This window comes from Prionailurus bengalensis, chromosome A2 (assembly GCF_016509475.1).
Source record: "Prionailurus bengalensis isolate Pbe53 chromosome A2, Fcat_Pben_1.1_paternal_pri, whole genome shotgun sequence".
NCBI classification, from domain to species: Eukaryota; Metazoa; Chordata; class Mammalia; order Carnivora; family Felidae; genus Prionailurus; species Prionailurus bengalensis.
Genome location: NC_057348.1, coordinates 57,943,833 through 57,962,658, shown reverse-complemented (window position 1 = coordinate 57,962,658; position 18,826 = coordinate 57,943,833). Strand labels below are relative to the sequence as shown.

Genomic DNA, 18,826 nt, shown 5'->3' with positions numbered 1-18,826 from the left:
TTGTTTTGACAAAATGTGTAAGAAAAAAGATACCTGGGATGAGGGTGAGGAGCGGATCCATTTGTGCATTTAGTTAAATGTTTGTTTCGTAACTATCTGTAAAAAGTGTTGAGGATACAGATGTGACCTAGACATTCTTCTGCCCTCAAGTGACTTACAACCTAATCTAATAGGGAAACATACATGAAGATAAATAAGAACAATATATGTTATATATAGAATCTGATTTCGGTTCAAAGGACAGTGGAAGCCCAAAGAAAGGAATGGCCAATTTTATGTAGAGACATGAAAGATTTTTTTTTTAAGATTTTTTTATTCTTAAGTAATCTCTACACCCACCATGGGGCTCGAACTCACAACCCCGAGATCAAGAGTTGTGTGCTCTACCAACTGAGCCAGCCAGACGCCCCTAGACATGAAAGATTTATTGATGGTGACTATTGAGCTGAGCCTTAAAAGAGAAGTAGGAGTTTTTGAAGTGGAGGAGGAGGACAAGGAGGGAGAGGAAGGAGGGGAGGAGGAGGAAGAGAGGCCGTTCTAGGCAGAGATCAGCCTAAGCAAAGGCCAAGAGCTACATAGCCTCACCTGTTTGGGGAGCTGCAAGCAGCCCAGCATGCCTGGAGCATGAGGTGATAGGAAGGCGTAGCACCAGGCAGTGGCTGGGTCATCAAAGCTTGTGTACCTTACAGGGAAGGGGTACATAGGAGACGTGTTGAGGAGGTACCACCAACGGAATTGGGTGACGGGTGAGATACAGAGGTTGCTGAATCAAGGAGGACAGTGGTGATATTCATCTGAGGCTGAGCCCTGTCACCCCTGACCTGGCATGACATCTCTAGGTCACCTGCTAAGCTTGCTCCTACCCACCATTCCCAGGCTCTCTCTGGTTCTCCCCATAGGGACTCAGCCTTCAGACCTGTCAAGCCTGCAGAACAAGCTAGTGAAGAGGTGTGGGGAAGGAAGGAAGGAAGGAAGGAAGGAAGGAAGGAAGGAAGGAGGCAAGGAAGGAAGGAAGGAGGGAGGGAGGGAGGGAGGGGGGAGGAAAGGAGGGAGGGAAGGAAGGAAAGAAAGAAAGAAAGAAAGAAAGAAAGAGAAAGAAAGAAAGAGGACCCCAGGGCTTGAAAGAACTGCTGGGGTCAGGCCACGTATTTGAATATGTCTCACATATGCAAATCCACTGACTCCCAGGACTGGGTCCAGTAAAGCCCAGGGATTATCAGAATCAGGTGGGACAGCAATTTTGTAATTGCAGCTTATCTGGCACCCGAGGTTTCAGTGCCAGAACTTACTATTCAGCTGCCTACATTTCCAGTGGGAAGTGTATTTCTCTCTCTCTCTCTCTCTCTCTCTCTCTCTCTCTCTCTCTCAATGTGGAAATGTATTGCTTTTTAATTTTTTTTAGGTTATTCATTTATTTTAAAAGAAACAGACACAGCACAAGTCGGGGAGGAGCAGAGAGACAGGAGAGAGAATCCCAAGCAGGCTCTATGCTGGCAGTGCAGAGCCCAAGGCGGGGCTTGAACCCATGAGACTGTGACATCATGACCTGACCTGAAACCAAGAGTCTGACACTTAACAGACTGAGCCACGCAGGTGTCCCTGGAAATGTATTTCTAATTCCAGTGGAAATGTAAGACATTTCAAACACATGATTTGCCCTCAAGCAAAATCAAGCTTTTCACAATCAAGAACTTTTCAGCTCTTTCATTTGATTTTCAAGCTAATATGTTTTGAGGAGCAAATTAAATGCAGACAGATGATTGTTTTCTTAGCCTGGTGAGAAAAAAAACTGGCAAAGGACAGTAAAGGGTTAGCAGGTGAAGAGAATGGCCTTATTACAAGTGAGGACTGTCAGACCATGTTCTGGGAGCCAAGGCACAACACAGATAAGCAGTGCCTGGCATCACACGGAATTTTGTAAACGGCAGATAAGCCTGCTTTCAACCCAGTCCTCAAGGACTTTTTTCTCAAAATACCCAAGATGCCTGTGTTAGACTAAGAAAGGAACAAGATCACATCTCCTAGGGTCTTAGGCTCCAAATCGGGAACTCTAAAATGAGAGTAGAAAAAAACTCGGAGAGCAGACAACTCAAGTGAGAACAAAATCGTCACAGGCATTCTATCAGCAGTGAATAGATCGAATTTGACACACAAGTCAGAAAGTAGCCCATCCACTCAGACGGGTGGGCCAGCTTCACTCCTGGAAACCTGCTCACTGCAAAATCCTTTTCTGGCTTTTAGGATGTCACTTGATAGCCCCTGCCTCTCTCAGACATTCATGACCAAATGAATTCCTCTAAATCTTGTCAGGGAGCTTTTCTCCTCATGATGGCTGAGATGATGGCTCAGCCTACTTTGCAGCCCCCTGACCTCCTGAAGACGAAACTTTTAAGAGAGATTTGACCACACAGTCAAATCAGCCATAGACGTAGCAAATAGTTAAATTGAGAAGAAGCAAACATAAGATTTCAGCAACTTCGGTGACCACTGGCTTACTTACCCAACATTGCAGAACATGCAGGAGAAAGAATTCACACTGCCTGCCAGCCACTTTGTTTACATACAGTACAGGAGAATAAAGAAAATTCCCATAGGAATGCCTGTGAATAGATACACAGCAAACGCAAGTACCTCCTTACCCCTCTTCCCCTTTACATAGTTATATAATAACGTAATCGTTGCCACAACTTATGACATTGGTATTATTATCCTTAATGTACAGACGAGAAAACTGAGGCTTGGGGAAATCATATTGACCCAAGTTACCAGCTAGTAAGTGGCTACCCAAGCATGTAAACCAGAGTCTGGCTGTTTCCAAAAGCCCACGTGTTTTTCCTGCGTCACAAGGGAGCTTACGACACCAAAGATATTTACTAAAGCTTGTTTCTAAAGCGTCTTTAGCAACGCAAGTAACTTTGGGAGCTTGTCAGAGCCATTACACAATCCCCTTCCTCTTTTGGATCCAGCCCAGGGAAGAATAGAGTAAGTCTGCCACCTGAAGGCTACCCGTCAGGGCAGATGCTGGGAGCCAGCCCCATTGCAGGCAGGGTGCTGTGGACAGGGAGTCCTTGGAGGGGGTCAGAGAAGTGCTACTCCCCTCTGCCCTCAGCCACCTCCCCGCCAGGCCACAGAAGAGAAGGAATCTGTAGCAGCCACACCCAAGAAGAGCGGGTCTTCATTTTTGTAGAAACAAAAACGAGGAGAGGCAGAAACTGTCCTCTTCTATAATTTCCACCCACTGAAAAAACCCTAAGGAGTATAGTTTGCACTTGAGGTCGATTTGGGGGTGACTCCCAAAGCTGATTTCTATTCATTTGCCTGTTTTGAATAAAGAAAAGTCAGGCTGAGAGGTTCTGATAGCATATAAATTAAAGATATGGAGGTATCTCATTGAAATTCTAAAGATGTGCTGATCCTACCCTAGATTTCTCTCATCAAAAGAGTTCTCTTGTGGTGCTGCTGCTGACTTATTAATAAAGATCACGCTTTTATTTGATTATTTATCTAATCAGGATTCACCTTCAGTTTAAGCTCATTAAGTCTGCTGTTACAGAGTGACGCTCTAAGTGTACTTGATGGTGGGATTACATCCAAGTGAGACAGGGAACATATTCACGCGTTAATGGTCAGGAGCAAAGACAATGTCCCGTAAGCCATGTGGCACCCGCGAGCAGAGCGTGCACGCGGTCTGCCAACCAAACAGAAAGGGCACATGTCTCCAAGAGCAGAGTGAGGGCTGCACGCGATAATTAAGTGCACTTAGTACCAGAATAACAAAAATGGCAAGCGCTCCGATTATTCCAAAAACCAAGAGAATACTACCATTCTTCATACACATTATGTTGGGAAAGCTTTTCGAATGGGCTCTTAGTGAAACTTCTAAGTTCTGTTCAGGATGCTGGGTGCTCCGCCTGCCCCCAGCCTGACTCTCAGTGGCTCACATTTAACCTGCTTGCTTCCACTTGTTCATAAGTTTTCCAAAGTGGTTGTAATATAAACCAGCCTAATAATACCTCTCCTGGGTCTTTGCAGAGCAGGTAACTAAGTCGTCTCGTTCTTACCTGATGAGTAGGTGCCAGGTTTAGCTGCTGGTGATAAATCCTCTTCTTGAAGGCCGTCTTGCCCCACACATAGCAAATTCCACTTCTTGTTGGCCTAAGACACCTCTGACTACCACAGTGCCACGCTGAAAGAGGGCCCGTGAACAGCAGAGCCGTGCAGTTAGCCAAGGCCAGCACGTCCCCTCCTTGGAAACGCTGCGGCCCAGACTTGGCACTGGAATAGGCTAAATTATTTATCTGGTCGGATACGAGAGAAAGCAACTAGGAGCTTCCTGAGCTGATAGTCTCTGTCCCTGGATTCATACTGAGACAGGAAACAGGCCAGGCTCCATCAGCAAAGAGGGGGGATAAAAAAAATGGAATCTTCCTCCAAAGTCCTCTGCCATCACCTCTCCTGCCTGGCGTAGGTCCCGACCAGGGTGAAAATAAGCTGTTCCCATCAATCTCCTTGAATTCTTTGAGCACTGGGTGTGAGGCACTGTGAGATATGAGGTGTAAAAAGCAACGTTTGCCCTCAGTGAGCTTATGATACATCCACGTGGACAGAGAAAGCAGAGGAAGAGTTAAATTTCTCATTCATTCATTCATTCATTCCAGGCACCCATGTGTCAGACACTGTGCTAGGTATGAAGAAAGACTGAAAAAAAACAGGCGGTGATGAAAATACCATCTGACTAGCACAACGATGGGCAAAAGGTGTGAAGTAACAGTGAAAGAAAAAATGCCATGAAATGGTATCTGATTAAATTCTCAGTAAGTGGTACGTGAGGTAAATGCCAGGAGATCAGACCAGCTCAGTTTAGGTTTTTTGATACTGCTGTAAACAACACAGCCAAGCCTCAGCCAACACGACTCTTCTGGACCCCCGAAACAGGAAGGAGATTGGTCATGTAGAGCAGGGTTGTCAGATTGGGTCAGCATGGAAGGAGGTCACCCATGAGAGGAGTGTCTGTCCTTCCGGGAAATTCACCTCTGCCTCAGGAGCCATCCTTCAGGTCAAGAAACATGGCCCTGGCGGCAAAGACCTTTCACTGTGGGACTTCGGAGGAGAGAAAAAAAAAGATCACCTACAAACGAGTGTTTCTTATTACAGTATATTAGAAATTCTTATACGATTACTTTTCCCATGAAGGGCTGGACTTAAAATCATAACTATGTAAATGATATATCTGTTACTTGTCACAGACTCTGGACCTCTGAGTCTAATTTGTATCTCTTCTAAGTTACCTGTCATGATGTTGTCTACCTATTTATTTGCATACATGACCCTTTGTGTCTCATTAATTTCATTTAAAAATTTTTTAAGGTTTATTTTATTTTTTAAGAGAGAGACAGAGCATGGGCAGGGGAGGAGCAGAGAGAGAGAGAGGAGACAGAATCTGAAGCAGGCTCCAGGCTCTGAGCTGACAGCACAGAGCCCAATGTGGGGCTCCAACCCACGAACCATGAGATCATGACCTGAGCCGAAGTCGGACATTTAACCCACTGAGCCACCCAGGTGCCCCTCCACCTCATTAATTTCTTAAGAGCAAGAAACATGCCTTATTCATTTCCCTAAACTTCTTATAATTTAGCACATTGCCTTGATAAAATAGGCAACCAGTGAATAGCTGTTGAATGACCTGTATCATCCAAAAATGGAACAAGCCCTGGGCATTTGGGTATGGAGCCTTTCTTTGACCTCAAACTTGAAATTCATTAAAGGAGAGCCCTTCCCTCATGGGGAAAAGTTCATGCAACTTAAGAAGAGAGGAAGAGACAAGCTTACAATGATGAAGAACGGAAAGGATGCATCCCTACTAGCAGATTAGTGAAATCATTGCTAACAATCAACAGAAAGACAGATGTCAGAGTTGAGTTACCCTCACATTCAAACCTGAAATTCTTATTCTAAGGGCGATGCTCATTGTGTGAACCAGTGTTGGAAGTTGTAGAACATAAAAGGGAATCAGCCTCATGCATAGCACAAACATACAGAACACTATGAGTAAAAATGATGTTAACTTTGGGTATGGAGTACGGAGCAGACATCACTATTGCTTGGAAATTATCTGAGGGGCACCTGGGTAGCTCAATCGGTTGAGCATCAGACTTCGACTCAGGTCATGATCTCATGGTTCATGAATTCGAGCCCCGCGTCGGACTCTGTGCTGACAACTCAGAGCCTGGAGCCTGCTTCGGATTCTGTGTCTCTCTTTCTCTCTGCCCCTCCCCTGCTCGTGCTCTCTCTGTCAAAAATAAACATTAAAAAAAAAAAAAGATGGGGTGCCTGGGTGGCTCAGTCAGTTAGGTGTCTGACTTTGACTCAAGTCATGATCTTACGGTTCATGGGTTTGAGCTGCACATTGGGCTCCGGGCTGACGGCTCAGAGCCTGGAACCTGCTCCCGATTCTGTGTCTCCCTCTCTCTCTGCCCCTCCCCCGCTGGCACTCTGTCTCCCTCTCTCTAAAAAAATAAACGTAGAAAGAAAGAAAGAAAGAAAGAAAGAAAGAAGAAAGAGAAAGAAAAGAAAGAAAGAAAGAAAGAAAGAAAGAAAGAAAGAAAGAAAGAAAATGAAAGGAAAGAAAGAAAGAAAGAGCAAGCAAAGGAAAGAAATTATCTGAGAAGTAGCACCAAGCAAGGAAAAGTCAAAGGCCTGTAAATATGTGATACAAACTGTAGCAGGAAGAGGGTGCTAGCCACGATGAAGGTGCAGTTCTTGGTAATCTCATTTCTGTGTATCATTCTCTGTAGGTGGAATTGGCTGTGTAGGTCCAGACAAAGGCCAGGTTCGAAAGTGCCTCGATGTGGTAGAGATCTATAACCCTGATGGGGACTTCTGGAGAGAGGGCCCACCTATGCCAAGCCCCCTGCTCTCCCTTCGAACCAATTCTACCAACGCAGGAGCAGTGGATGGGAAGCTCTATGTCTGCGGGGGATTCCACGGAGCAGGTACCGATCCAATTTTAAATGTTTTATCACCTCCGCTGGTGTTGGCTTTAAACTCCCTTAACTGACCCAGCCCCCAAAGGATAATCCAGACAGCAGGGTGAGCCCGGGAAGAAGCCTGGCCTTCAGAATTCAGTGGCCTGGAGCCTCTCACCGAAGCTCTGCACTGGGTTTTCACAGCTGCAAAATGGAACCGCCACGCCCACAGGCTATTTTAAGAGTTAAATGAGATCCAGTTTATAATGTGTCTAGCCTACAGCAGTCACTCAGTAAATATTAGCCGAATATGAGGAGAGGAGAAGTGGGAGAGCAAGTCTAAGGCCCGACTGCAGGGCTAACAAGAGATTTGAGAACGTGAAGACCAGGCAGAAATAGAGCCATGGCCGGACTGTTGGGTTTCATCACTGTCTTTAATGACCAAGAGATCCCACCCTCAGAGGACACTCTTATTCGTCCTCCACGACTACCACTTGAAATCAATTGCTTGAAAGCATTTCTAAATACACACGTATTTATTACCACACTTAGTTCCCACGTACCAGATTGTAACGTCACTGCAAAGCACAGTATGGATTTAGAATTTTTAATGTAACAGAAATTGTTGAAATAGGCACCAATCTCATAAGCAACTGTCTCCAAAGTTATTTCGCCACACCAGTAAATACGGCAGAATGCAGGTATATTGAAATGACGAACTGTTCAATTCTAACCTCACTGATAGAAGCGCTAGGCCAGTATATATCCATGAAAAGCATGCCTCTAGAGCACTTAAAACTTTGGAAGGGGGCCAGATTAAAATAAAGCTGACACTGCAGCAGAGCAAAGCCTTTTATAAGCCCACCTTCATTTTTAATGCACATAATTAGACGTAAGTTAAGAATGAAGTTTTCATTACCAACCACGAGAGGAGATGGATAGACTGAATACAACAAGTGGGCCTTATTTGCCCCTTGATTCAAACAAATCTCCTGTAAAGAGATATTTTTCTGGGCGCCTGGGTGGCTCAGTCGGTTAAGCGTCCGACTTCAGCTCAGGTCATGATCTCGTGGTCCGTGAGTTCGAGCCCCGGGTCGGGCTCTGTGCTGACAGCTCAGAGCCTGAAGCCTGCTTGGATTCTATGTCTCCCTCTCTCTCTGCCCCTCCCCCGTTCACGCTCTGTCTCTCTCTCTCTCTCTCTCTCTCTCTCTCTCTGTCAAAAATAAATAAACATTTAAAAAAATTTTTTTTAAAAAAAGGATATTTTTCAGATAATCTGGAAAATGTTAATATGGACTGGAGAATTAGATGGTATTCGGGAATTGTTAATTGTTCGGTTATGATAATAATGGCCTCGTGGTTTTATATAAAGGAGAAAGGAAAAAAGAGAAATGTTAACAATTAGAGATCATCTAGAAGTATTTATGGGTGTCAGTGATATGCTGTCTGAAATTGGCTTTAATCTACTCCAGCAAAGACTTTTTAAAAAGTGATTGGGGTGAGAGGGGCGAGAACAGATTTTATAGCATTGGTAAAATGTTGCTAATTGGTAAAGCTAGATAATGGATACACTGGGGTGTTATTTTACTACTTTCGTGTATGTCTGAGTATTCCCATAATAAAAAGCTTTAATTTTCCTTTCTCTGTCTGTTCTTCAGAGGACTTTCCAAAGAGGTTTTTTAAAAAGTGCTTTTAATATCTTTTATGTTAAACTGCACATGCTTGTGTCATCTATCACAGTAGCCAAGAACCCTGGCTCAGGAAGGAGATGTATAAGTGCCCCCAGGTTCAAGCTCTGTGTGTAAGAAGGATACGAGTACGGAGTCAGGAGAGAGATTCCAGCTGCTGCATCCACACACCCACCAGGGCTCTCCTCCCACTGGGATCACAGGCCTCCTCTTCATCCCCTGGCTTTTGGCTTTCTCTTCACCAGGAGAATACAAAGGATGGCCTCAGAACATCCAGAGGGGTGGGTGGCAGTTAGTATCTGAAGACCGAGAAGATAATTCTGTTTTGTCTCCTTTCTTTATCTTTTCATTCCTTGTATAATATTGACTTAGAGAACTGATAACCTCCAACTTTTCAAACGGTCTATCCTCATACTATGAGCCAACCTCTTTTCTTGGTACTACAGGGGACTAATAATGCTCTCAGCCAGAGGGAAAGGGATTTACCATATGAGCTCTCAAAGTCCATTTTAATTATTTGGTCCTAACATGATGGATTGTCTGGGATTAGCTGAATGAATCATTCCTGGGGTTTATGAAAAATAGAGCAATTGTATAATAGCATGCCCGTTATGAACCAGAAACTTCAGCATCAGATCTAAAAACAGGCACTGGATTTCCTCTCCTTGTGTGACACAAACCTAGTCATTCCATTTATTTATTCAGAAAACCACAGTCAAGCAACGAATGTCTCATAATCTGTGTAGTTGATTCAGGAAAAAGGCGATTGAAACATGAAGCTGAGACCATGAAGACTGGCTGGAAGCAAGGAGGAGCCAGTCTCCTGCCCCACTCTCAGTAGTGACACAGAGCCCCTGCTCACCCCAGTGGAGACCGAAGCTGAGGCCGGGAGTGGAGGGCAAGCACTCGCTACTAAAACAGGCAGGCTGAGCAAAAATTGCACACTGAATATTGAGACACCACCTTTCTTCCCTCCCTGGCTCCCAGAATGTGGGCAGCCTTAGCCTCCAGCAGGGGGCCAGAAGACTTGTCTTCAGGACCTGACCAGCCCCAAAATAGAGCATAAGTCAAGTCACCCTGTGGAGAACCTCACAGAGAAAGTTTCCATGGCATTCCATGGCATCCCACTCTTTTTTTTTTTTTTTGAGAGGAGAGAGAGACAGAGACAGAGACAGAGAGCACCAACAGAGGAAGGGCAGAGAGAGAGAGAGAGAGAGAGAGAGAGAGAGAGAATCCCAAACAGACCCCACGCCCCGTGCAGAGCCCGACACGGGGCTCAATCTCGTGACTTGAGATCATGACCTGAGCCAAAACCAAGAGTCAGATGCTTAACCAACTGAGCCACCCAGGCGCCCCTATAGCAGCAGTATTTTTAACAGCCCAAAAGTAGAAACAACCCAAGTGTCTATCAACTAATGAATGCACAAAGGAAATACGGTACATTCACACAATGGAATATTATTTGACACTAAAAAGGAATGGAGTCCTAACATATACTACAACATAAATGAACCTTGAAAACATTATGCTAAGTAAAAGAAAGCCATCACAGATGACCCTGTACGGTTCCATTTCTGTGAAATGTGCAGAATAGGCAAATGCATAAAGATAGAAAGTGGATTTGTGCTTGTCAGGGGGAATCAGGAACAAGAAATGACTGCCAGTGGGTACGGGGTACAAGGTTTCTTTTTGAGGTGACAAAAATGTTTTGAAATTAGATGCTGGTGATGGTTGCATAGCTCTGTGAATACACTAAAATACACTGAATCACACATTTTTTAAAGATGAATTGTATGGCATGTAGATCATATCTCAATAATGCTGTTATTAAGGAAAAAGAGGCTCTTCCTCTCTCTCCCCCCAAAGTAATTGGCTCTTGTGTTTGACACTAATAAGGAGAATTAGCTGAACTGCCCACAGGAGAGTGCAGTGGAGGGGAGGGAGTTCTTTGTGCGGAAGAGGCAGAAATGGCTCTATCCCGGGACAGAAATGTTAAGTTTCCAGAGACAGAGAGACAGTGGTGGCAGGTGACACCTAGTGGCGGGAACTTATTCCTGCTCATAAAAGCCTCCAGGAGGAGATGGCATCGTGGCCTTAGGAACTTGCAAAGGATCCCTGTGTCGATGACACAGAAATCCTGCCTTTTTGAGAAAGCGCCAGCAGGAGAGGGACAGAGAGAGGGGGACAGAAGATCCGAAGCGTGTTCTGCGCTGACAGCAGTGAGTCCGATGCAGGGCTCGAATTCCGAACCGTGAGATCATGTCCCGAGCCAAAGTGGGACTCTCAACTCACTGAGCCACCCAGGCACCCCCAGAAGTCCTACCTTTCGAGGGACCAAGTGAGCTTGGAGAGGAAGCATCCCGTGTTTTCTAGCTCCAGTGAGCACCCAGGATTCTTGAATATCCCGGGAGTAGGGGCTGCTCCCAGGGTTCAGCTGGCTTCCTGCTGACAGAGCCCCCACTTTGGCTCTTGTTCCAGCTACTAGCTCTTTGAGACTCGCCTGCATCTTCCTCCCAGCCTCTGGTTTTAGTGTGTTTCCCCCTAAGTCTCTGGGGCAGGGTCCCCTCACCTTTTACCACTACAGCAGCCAGTTGGCACCTGCACTTATTTGCAGTCTGTAGCTACTCTTGCAATCCTTCCAAGGTAACATAGGAATGCTTTGAGCGAGCTGAGGGAGTGCACCTCTTCTCCACTTTGGCTCCATGCTGGCTGCCAGAGTGGGTAGAGCTCTGGGCAGAGAGTTTCTGCCAGAGTCCAGCCGTAAGGCCCTTCTGCTTCCAGTCCCCCTTAACCCACCTGACTCATTTGCACCATCTTCCCTGGATAATTCTAGGGGAGCCAGGAAGCTGCCCCTTCTCTGCCCAGGACCAGAGAAGCTCTCTGCCTTTTCCCTGTCCCTGGCAGGAATTTCTCGCAAACCACCCCTCTGTCTTCTCTCATTCAGCACGGGGCCCAGCCCTAAAGGGAGAAAGGCTGCTGAGGACAAACTTGAGTAATCAAAAAGAAGAACCGCGTTGGGAAGTATTTCAAAAAATTAATTACCTCACTAACAAATGTAGAATCAAATGGACATGTAAGACTTACTTGGTGTTGACTTTGCGAGGAGCCGTTGTGAGCACTTTGCATATGTTAATTTATACAAATCTCACCGTGACCTGTCTGTGAGGTAGATGTCATTACCTTTACAGACCACTGGAGAAACAAGCCATCTAAAGAGGTCACACAGAGGGTACGTGTTGATTCTGGGATTCAAAATTCAGATAGTCTGGCCCCACCATTTGTATTGTGTTTTTTTAACCAGGAAGCTAAATTGTCTCTCCATGCCAGACAAGTTAAATCAGAATATTTGGGTCTGGGGCCTAGACATCAATATTTTTTTTAATTTTTTTTTCAACGTTTATTTATTTTTGGGACAGAGAGAGACAGAGCATGAACGGGCGAGGGGCAGAGAGAGAGGGAGACACAGAATCAGAAACAGGCTCCCGGCTCTGAGCCATCAGCCCAGAGCCCGACGCGGGGCTCAAACTCACGGACAATGAGATCGTGACCTGGCTGAAGTCGGACGCTTAACCGACTGCGCCACCCAGGCGCCCCAAGACATCAATATTTTTTAAAAGCTCTTCGGGGCGCCTGGGTGGCTCAGTCGGTTGAGCGTCTGACTTCGGCTCGGGTCACAATCTTGCGGTCCGTGAGTTCGAGCCCCGCGTCGGGCTCTGGGCTGATGGCTCAGAGCCTGGAGCCTGCTTCCGACTCTGTGTCTCCCTCTCTCTCTGCCCCTCCCCCATTCATGCTCTGTCTCTCTCTGTCTCAAAAATAAATAAACATTAAAAAAAAATTTTAAAGCTCTTCAAAAAAAAAAAAGAAAAAAAAGAGGGTAGAGTGGAAGAGAGCCAAAGCATAAGAGACTCTTAAAAACTGAGAACAAACTGAGGGTTGATGGGGGGGTGGGAGGGGAGGGTGGGTGATGGGTATTGAGGAGGGCACCTTTTGGGATGAGCACTGGGTGTTGTATGGAAACCAATTTGACAATAAACTTCATATATTGAAAAAAATAAAAAATAAAAAAAATAAAAGCTCTTCAGATTGTTCTAATATGCAGTGGTTCAAATGAGAACCACTGCCCTGGCTGATGTCCATTGTTCATTCATTCAACAAACCTTTATTGAATGACTTCTAGATAAGCCCTAGAGAACCAATATATGCAGTCCCAGCCCTGAAGGGGCTAAGCGAGGACCAAATAGGAAGTTGCTACCTTAGTAGAACAATGCTTTCAGTCAGAGGCTTAGAAAGTAGCTGTGCTCCTTAGAGAAATAGCCGGTTCCAGGTGTGGAACATGAAAATGGTGAGCTGAGCTTGGGATGTCCTGTTATACCAGAAAGCAGGTGAACTATCAAAGACTTAAGGGAGTCCCATCAAAAGACAGACAAGCCAGTGTAAAAGGGCAGTCCGTGGCCAAATTTGAAATAACTTGAACATCAAAAATCATAATTGACTATAATTGATTGAATGAATAATAAATGTAGAAGGAATGATAGAAGACTACATATAATAATTGGCTCTGGCAAACCATCAGCGGATGCTAAAAGCATTGATTGACAGGTTATGAAGAACAGGATATGTACATGACACCAAAGTATTAGCCTAATAATACAAATAATACCAATACTAACCACAATTCTAATTAATACTAATTACAATGAGGAAAAATATATACTCTTACAGTGGTGAAATTGGATGGCTACCGTTGCAACCAAATAATCATCATTTAAAATGGGATAATTTTATAGTACAGTTGATCCTTAAACAATGTGGAGTTAGGGTACCAACCCCCCGTGCAGTCAAAAATCCACATATAACTTCTGACTCTCCAAAAACCTAACTAGTAGCCTACACTCTTGACCAGAAGCCTTACTGATAACATAAGCAGTCAATTAACACATATTATGTATATGTGTTATATGCTAAAATAATTGTATTAAGATAAGCTACAGAAAATAAAATGTTAAGAAATCATAATAAGGAGAAGATACATTTATAGTACTTGCTATACTTATTGAAACAAGTCTGCATATAAGTAGTCCCATGCAATTCAAACCCAGGTTGTTCAAGAATGAGTGTATTTTCTTTCTGTGTAATACAGTAGGAAGGATTCTTGCCCACCTACCACCACCAAAATGATTAACTCCTGTGTAATCAAGCCTCTAAACTTCCAATCTATAGGGAATACAAGGGAGAACAACAGGTTAAATGACCCTATGAGAAACAAATTCAGAATGTAGACATTCAACAAGAAAACTGGCCCAGATACTCAAAAAAGTTAATGTCATGGGGGAAAAAAGATGGTTCCATCCTAAGTGAAAAGAGATCAGAGGGACATAAAAACCAAATACAAAATGTGAGCATTTATTGGATTCTGATTGAAAAGAACGACAATGTAGACATTTTGGGGAAATCAGAACACGGACAGAATATTACTTAATGGGATAGAATTAATGTTTTTTCATAGGTATAATGGTATTGTAATTATGTAAAGGAATATCTTTATTCTTAGAAGAAGCGTGAAGGGGTGAAGTGTCATGTCTGCAACTAATTTTTAAGGGTTTCAGAAAAAGAAAGTGCGTGTTCATGTGTACACATGAGGGAGGCAGTAAAAATATGGAAAAAATGTTAGCTACTACTGAATCCGGATGTAAAGTCTGAAGGTATTCATTGTACTCTTCTTTCAACTGTTTCAAATTTCTCAAAATAGAAAGTTGAGAAAGGAACAAACAACTTTGGTCACAACTACAGGATGAAATTCTGTTTTATCCCAGGACTATCAACAGAGAGAGATACACTGTGATTGAATTTGTCTGTTTTACTATTGCTATTTCAGTCCTCCCTGGAAAAGTTGTACTGAACTTGTGATACCCTGAAGGAGAGTTGCTACCTCTGGTTTTTGCTCCACATACACCACATATTTATACTGTATATGTCATATATGCCATTTGTATTCCAAAAACAATGGAGACAATTTAAAGGATAAGTGTAGGTGCAATGAAACTACAAACATGCTTAGTAATAAGTAGAGGGGGTAATTTTATCAGAAAACCTAAGTTAAGAAAAATTTCCAGAACTTAGTTCAGCTTCTTGGCCACCAAGGCAAAGAAGGAAAAATGATGGTTTCTGAAGCTCCTATTGATAGAGGCATGTAAGTGCCTCCTTCTACTGCTTCTCATCCAAGTCTGCCTGAATCTTTAATCTAATGGGAGTTCTCTGTGCTTCATGGACTTTAATATCTGTGCCCTTCCCCAGATTAGGAACGTTTTCAGCTATAATTTGGTCACATTAACCTTCTGACCCTTTTTGTCTCTTCATCTTCTGGGACTCCTATGATACAAATGGTATTCCTCTTTAATAAGTTGCTGACTTCTCTAAGTCATGTATCGTGATCTTTTGCCTTTGTTTCCCTCTTTTTTTTTCTGCTTCATTATTTTCCATAATTTTATCGTCTGTATCGCTGATTCGCTGCTCTGCTTCATCCGTTCTTGCTGTTTCAGCATCCATTCGAGATTGCATCTTGGTTGCAGCATTTTTAATTTTGGCCTGACTAGACTTTAGTTCTTTTATCCCCGGAGAAAGGGATTCTCTGGTGTCTTCTGCGCTTTTTTCAACCTCAGCTACTATTATTACTATTTAAAATCATGGTTTTAAACTCTAGTTCAGACATCTTATGTATATCTGTGCTGATTAAACCCCTGACCGTCATTTCTTCTTGTTCTTTCTTTAGGTGTGAATTCCTCTGTCTTGTCATTTTGGAGGAAGAAAAAAATTAGTAACATAAACATTTTTTAATTTAAAACAAAAAAAAAAGTCAAATAAAGGAAGCTAGATCCTAGGTGTATTTCAGTTTGCTTGTTGAGGGAAGTGTGCCATGACTGACGGAGTCCTTTGTCTCTGACTACAGTTTCATGTCCTCTGCCAGAATCCTTTGTCTCCTCCCAGAGTGACAAGATAATAAACTGCCTGCCTGATGAAGTGAAGCCAGGTTAATGATTCAGGCTCTGTCCTGACTTATTTTCTTTCTCTTCCACTTGTGCCCTTCCCAGAGACCTTCCATGATACAGGGCAAGATGGTGCAACAGCCATCAATTTTACCCTGTTCTGCCTCTCCAGTCATCCAGCACTGTTCTCTAGATGCTAGAGCAATGGAGTGGGCCTCAGTTCATGTTCAGGCCATCAGAAAGGTAATATCCTCCAACTGGTGTGACCTCCTGTCACTAGAGAGTGAGAGGCTAACATGTCATCCTGAAATCCTGGGGTTACACCACATCAGCTCCTGTCCTGACTGCTAAGGGACTAACTCCTTGTTCCACATCAGCTTTTCTTTCCACACCATTTGGCTTAATTTTCCAATTAAGTTTCCAATTAATAAAAATAATCATCTGCCTTAGGTTGAGCTCCTCCAAAATATATGCTGAGACAGGATTTGAGTTTACATAGTTCTGGGAAGCATTAAGAGAGGAAAAAGATGGGAAAGTAGGGGGCCACAAGGGAAAATTAACTGACAGGTTACCGCCTTGGGCCACTGGCATTCAATCCCATTCGAAAACTTAGTGACAGTGTGGAACAGCCTCTGGGCTGTTCCTTACCAGAGGGTGCAGAATCTGAGGTATTTATCCTCAGATTGACTTCTTGGCACTCCCAACTTGCCGCACTTGAGTGGAGAGAAAATCCTCAGGCAAAAAGAGTAGCAGGTGGATGTAATCAGCGTGTTCTGGAACAATGATCACAGAGGGGATATGGCTGACAGCTGATATGTCAGTGATATTACTGACAGAGTTTTCTACACCAGCCTAACCACCCACCTTTAAACAAAGAGGGTTTATTACTTTTAACTAAAAAGATGCATCTGAGCAGATTCAGCTTCTGGTGATTTTAGCCGACTGTCACTGTTTTCATCTTGCACCAGCTTCTTCTTACCATGTAATCACTGGGTTCGCATTCTTTTTTCTAGAACACATCCAAGAATAGGAATGCAGCCTCTATGCTCTGTGCTGAGCTGGCATACAGATCTATATATGTTTTATAAGTTTTTGCAAGCTTTAAAGGTTGACATTGATTTGTAAGCATGACATAAAATTTTCTCTCCAATCTCAGCAAGCTGGGAAAGGCTGGGGAAGACTGCTATCAGCTGGACTGCAGGTAGCAGAAAGGCCTAGGATCAGTTACTGCCATTTGCAACATAGATATCACAACACCCATGACAGAACAGAATTTGGGAAACTGTTGTTTTTTGTTTTTCAAATTTTTAGTTAAATTCAAGTTAGTTAACATATAGTGTAATATTGGTTTCAGGAGAAGAATCTAGTGATTCATCACTCACATACAACACCCAGTGTTCATCCCAACAATTGCCCTCTTTAATGCCCATCACCCATTTAGCCCATCCCCCACCCACCTTCCTCCATTAACCCTCAGTTTATTCTCTACAGTTAAGAGTCTCTTGTGGTTTGCTTCCCTCTCTCTTTTTTCCCCTTCCCATATGTTCAGCTGTTTTGTTTCTTAAATTGAACAAAGCTGAAAAAGGGTTAGTATGCACAATCTATAAAGAACTTATTAAACTCAATATCCAAAAAACAAATAATCCAGTTAAGAAATGGGCAGAAGACATGAATAGACATTTTTCCAAAGAAGAGAACTCTGTTCTTTTTAAAACTCACTCAGAGACAACTTCAAACTTACAGAAAAGTTGCAAAAATAAAAATAGCATACTGAGTACGCAGATTCACCTGTCACTAACACATTGTCCCTTTTGCTTTATTTAGCATGTGCTTAGTAATTGAATCCATCTGGCCATAGTTATGTATATATTCATACATGCTGACAGATACATAACTTTCTTCTCATCATATGCGAGTAAGTTGCAAACATCATGCCCTTTAGCCCTAAATACTGGAGTGTGTGGAATACGAAGAATAAAATATTCTCTTACATAACCACAATATAACTAACAATTTTAGTAATTTTAACATTGATTCCATCCTTTTATTTTCTTCTTAGTATTCTAATTTTGTCAATTGACCTAATAATGTCCTTCATAGAATTTTTTCCTCTTGACACTAAAAGCAGGTATTGCATTTTGTTGATATGTCTCTTCAGTTTCCTTAAATCTGAAATATTTCTACATACATTATTTTGCCTCTTATAACATTGATATTTTAAAGTGATGCAATCTTCCCCCTTTTTAAATAAAACATTCCTCTTCTGAGATCCAGCTGATGTTTCCTTGTGCTCAAACTCAGGTAATGCTTTTCTGGCTAAAATATTACATATCCACTATGTCCTTCTCAGGGCATGACAAAAAGAGGCAAGTCAAGTCCATTACCCCTCACTGGCAGTGAAGTTTTTATTTACCTGCTCAAGATATTGTCTAATTTCTCCAATGTATAATTCCTATTTTTCCCTTGCAACTAATGAGCAATGTGTGAGGAGATGCTTTAAAACCACACATTTAAATTTTTTCACTTAACAGTATCTCCCAGAAATCACTCCATATCAGGTAATAGAGATCATCCTTGCTCATTTTTACTGGCTAGTGTTCCATTGTGTTTATGTATCATAGGAACTCTGTTCTTTATTCTTTGCTAAGGCAACTCCCCAACATCTCTTTGGACCAAAAGCTAGGGCCATCTGCCTGATTTTAACAACAGATTGTAAACTGGGTTCCAGTCAAGATCAAGTAAGTGCCTTTCACCCTGTCTCTCCCACTGAATGCAAGCAATATCCCTGGGTAGAATGCATGGAGCAGCTACCTGAGAACTCTTGAAACTAAATGGTCATGAGCAAATTGGGGAAGAGAACCAGAACTTGCAATACTACCAAATCAGTAAGTTCCTCATTTGTTTCCCTTGTTACCCACTGGCCAAGACTCAAAAGCAATCTGAAACCTGGAACCTTGCACCAAGTGTGGAGAGAAAGAGCTCTAAGAGAAGCCCTTTATTTCTGTTTCAAGGAACAAGAAAGAGGACCCCATGGGTTAGAGAAAGTGGGGGATTTTTTCTGCTTCATTTTCCCTTCTCTCCCACCCCAGCCTTCAGGCAATGCCTGGTGGTGCCTGGCAGCTGCAGGGTCTGGGCTGGCATCCTTCTCTCCTGACCAGGGAACTTTGGTCCCAAGTATGTGAGGAAAGAC

The 18,826-nt window shown here is 43.2% G+C and overlaps 1 protein-coding gene across 3 annotated transcripts in view; it reads left to right on the top strand.

The window, feature by feature from the left end:
- Positions 1–18,826, top strand: part of KBTBD12 (kelch repeat and BTB domain containing 12) — a 77,454-nt gene that overhangs the window by 44,857 nt on the left and 13,771 nt on the right. For all 3 annotated transcript variants that reach the window (XM_043588280.1, XM_043588281.1, XM_043588279.1), the window contains exon 5: positions 6,795–6,992. In XM_043588280.1, the coding sequence (XP_043444215.1) occupies positions 6,795–6,992 (198 nt within the window). The remainder of the gene's footprint in view (positions 1–6,794; positions 6,993–18,826) is intronic.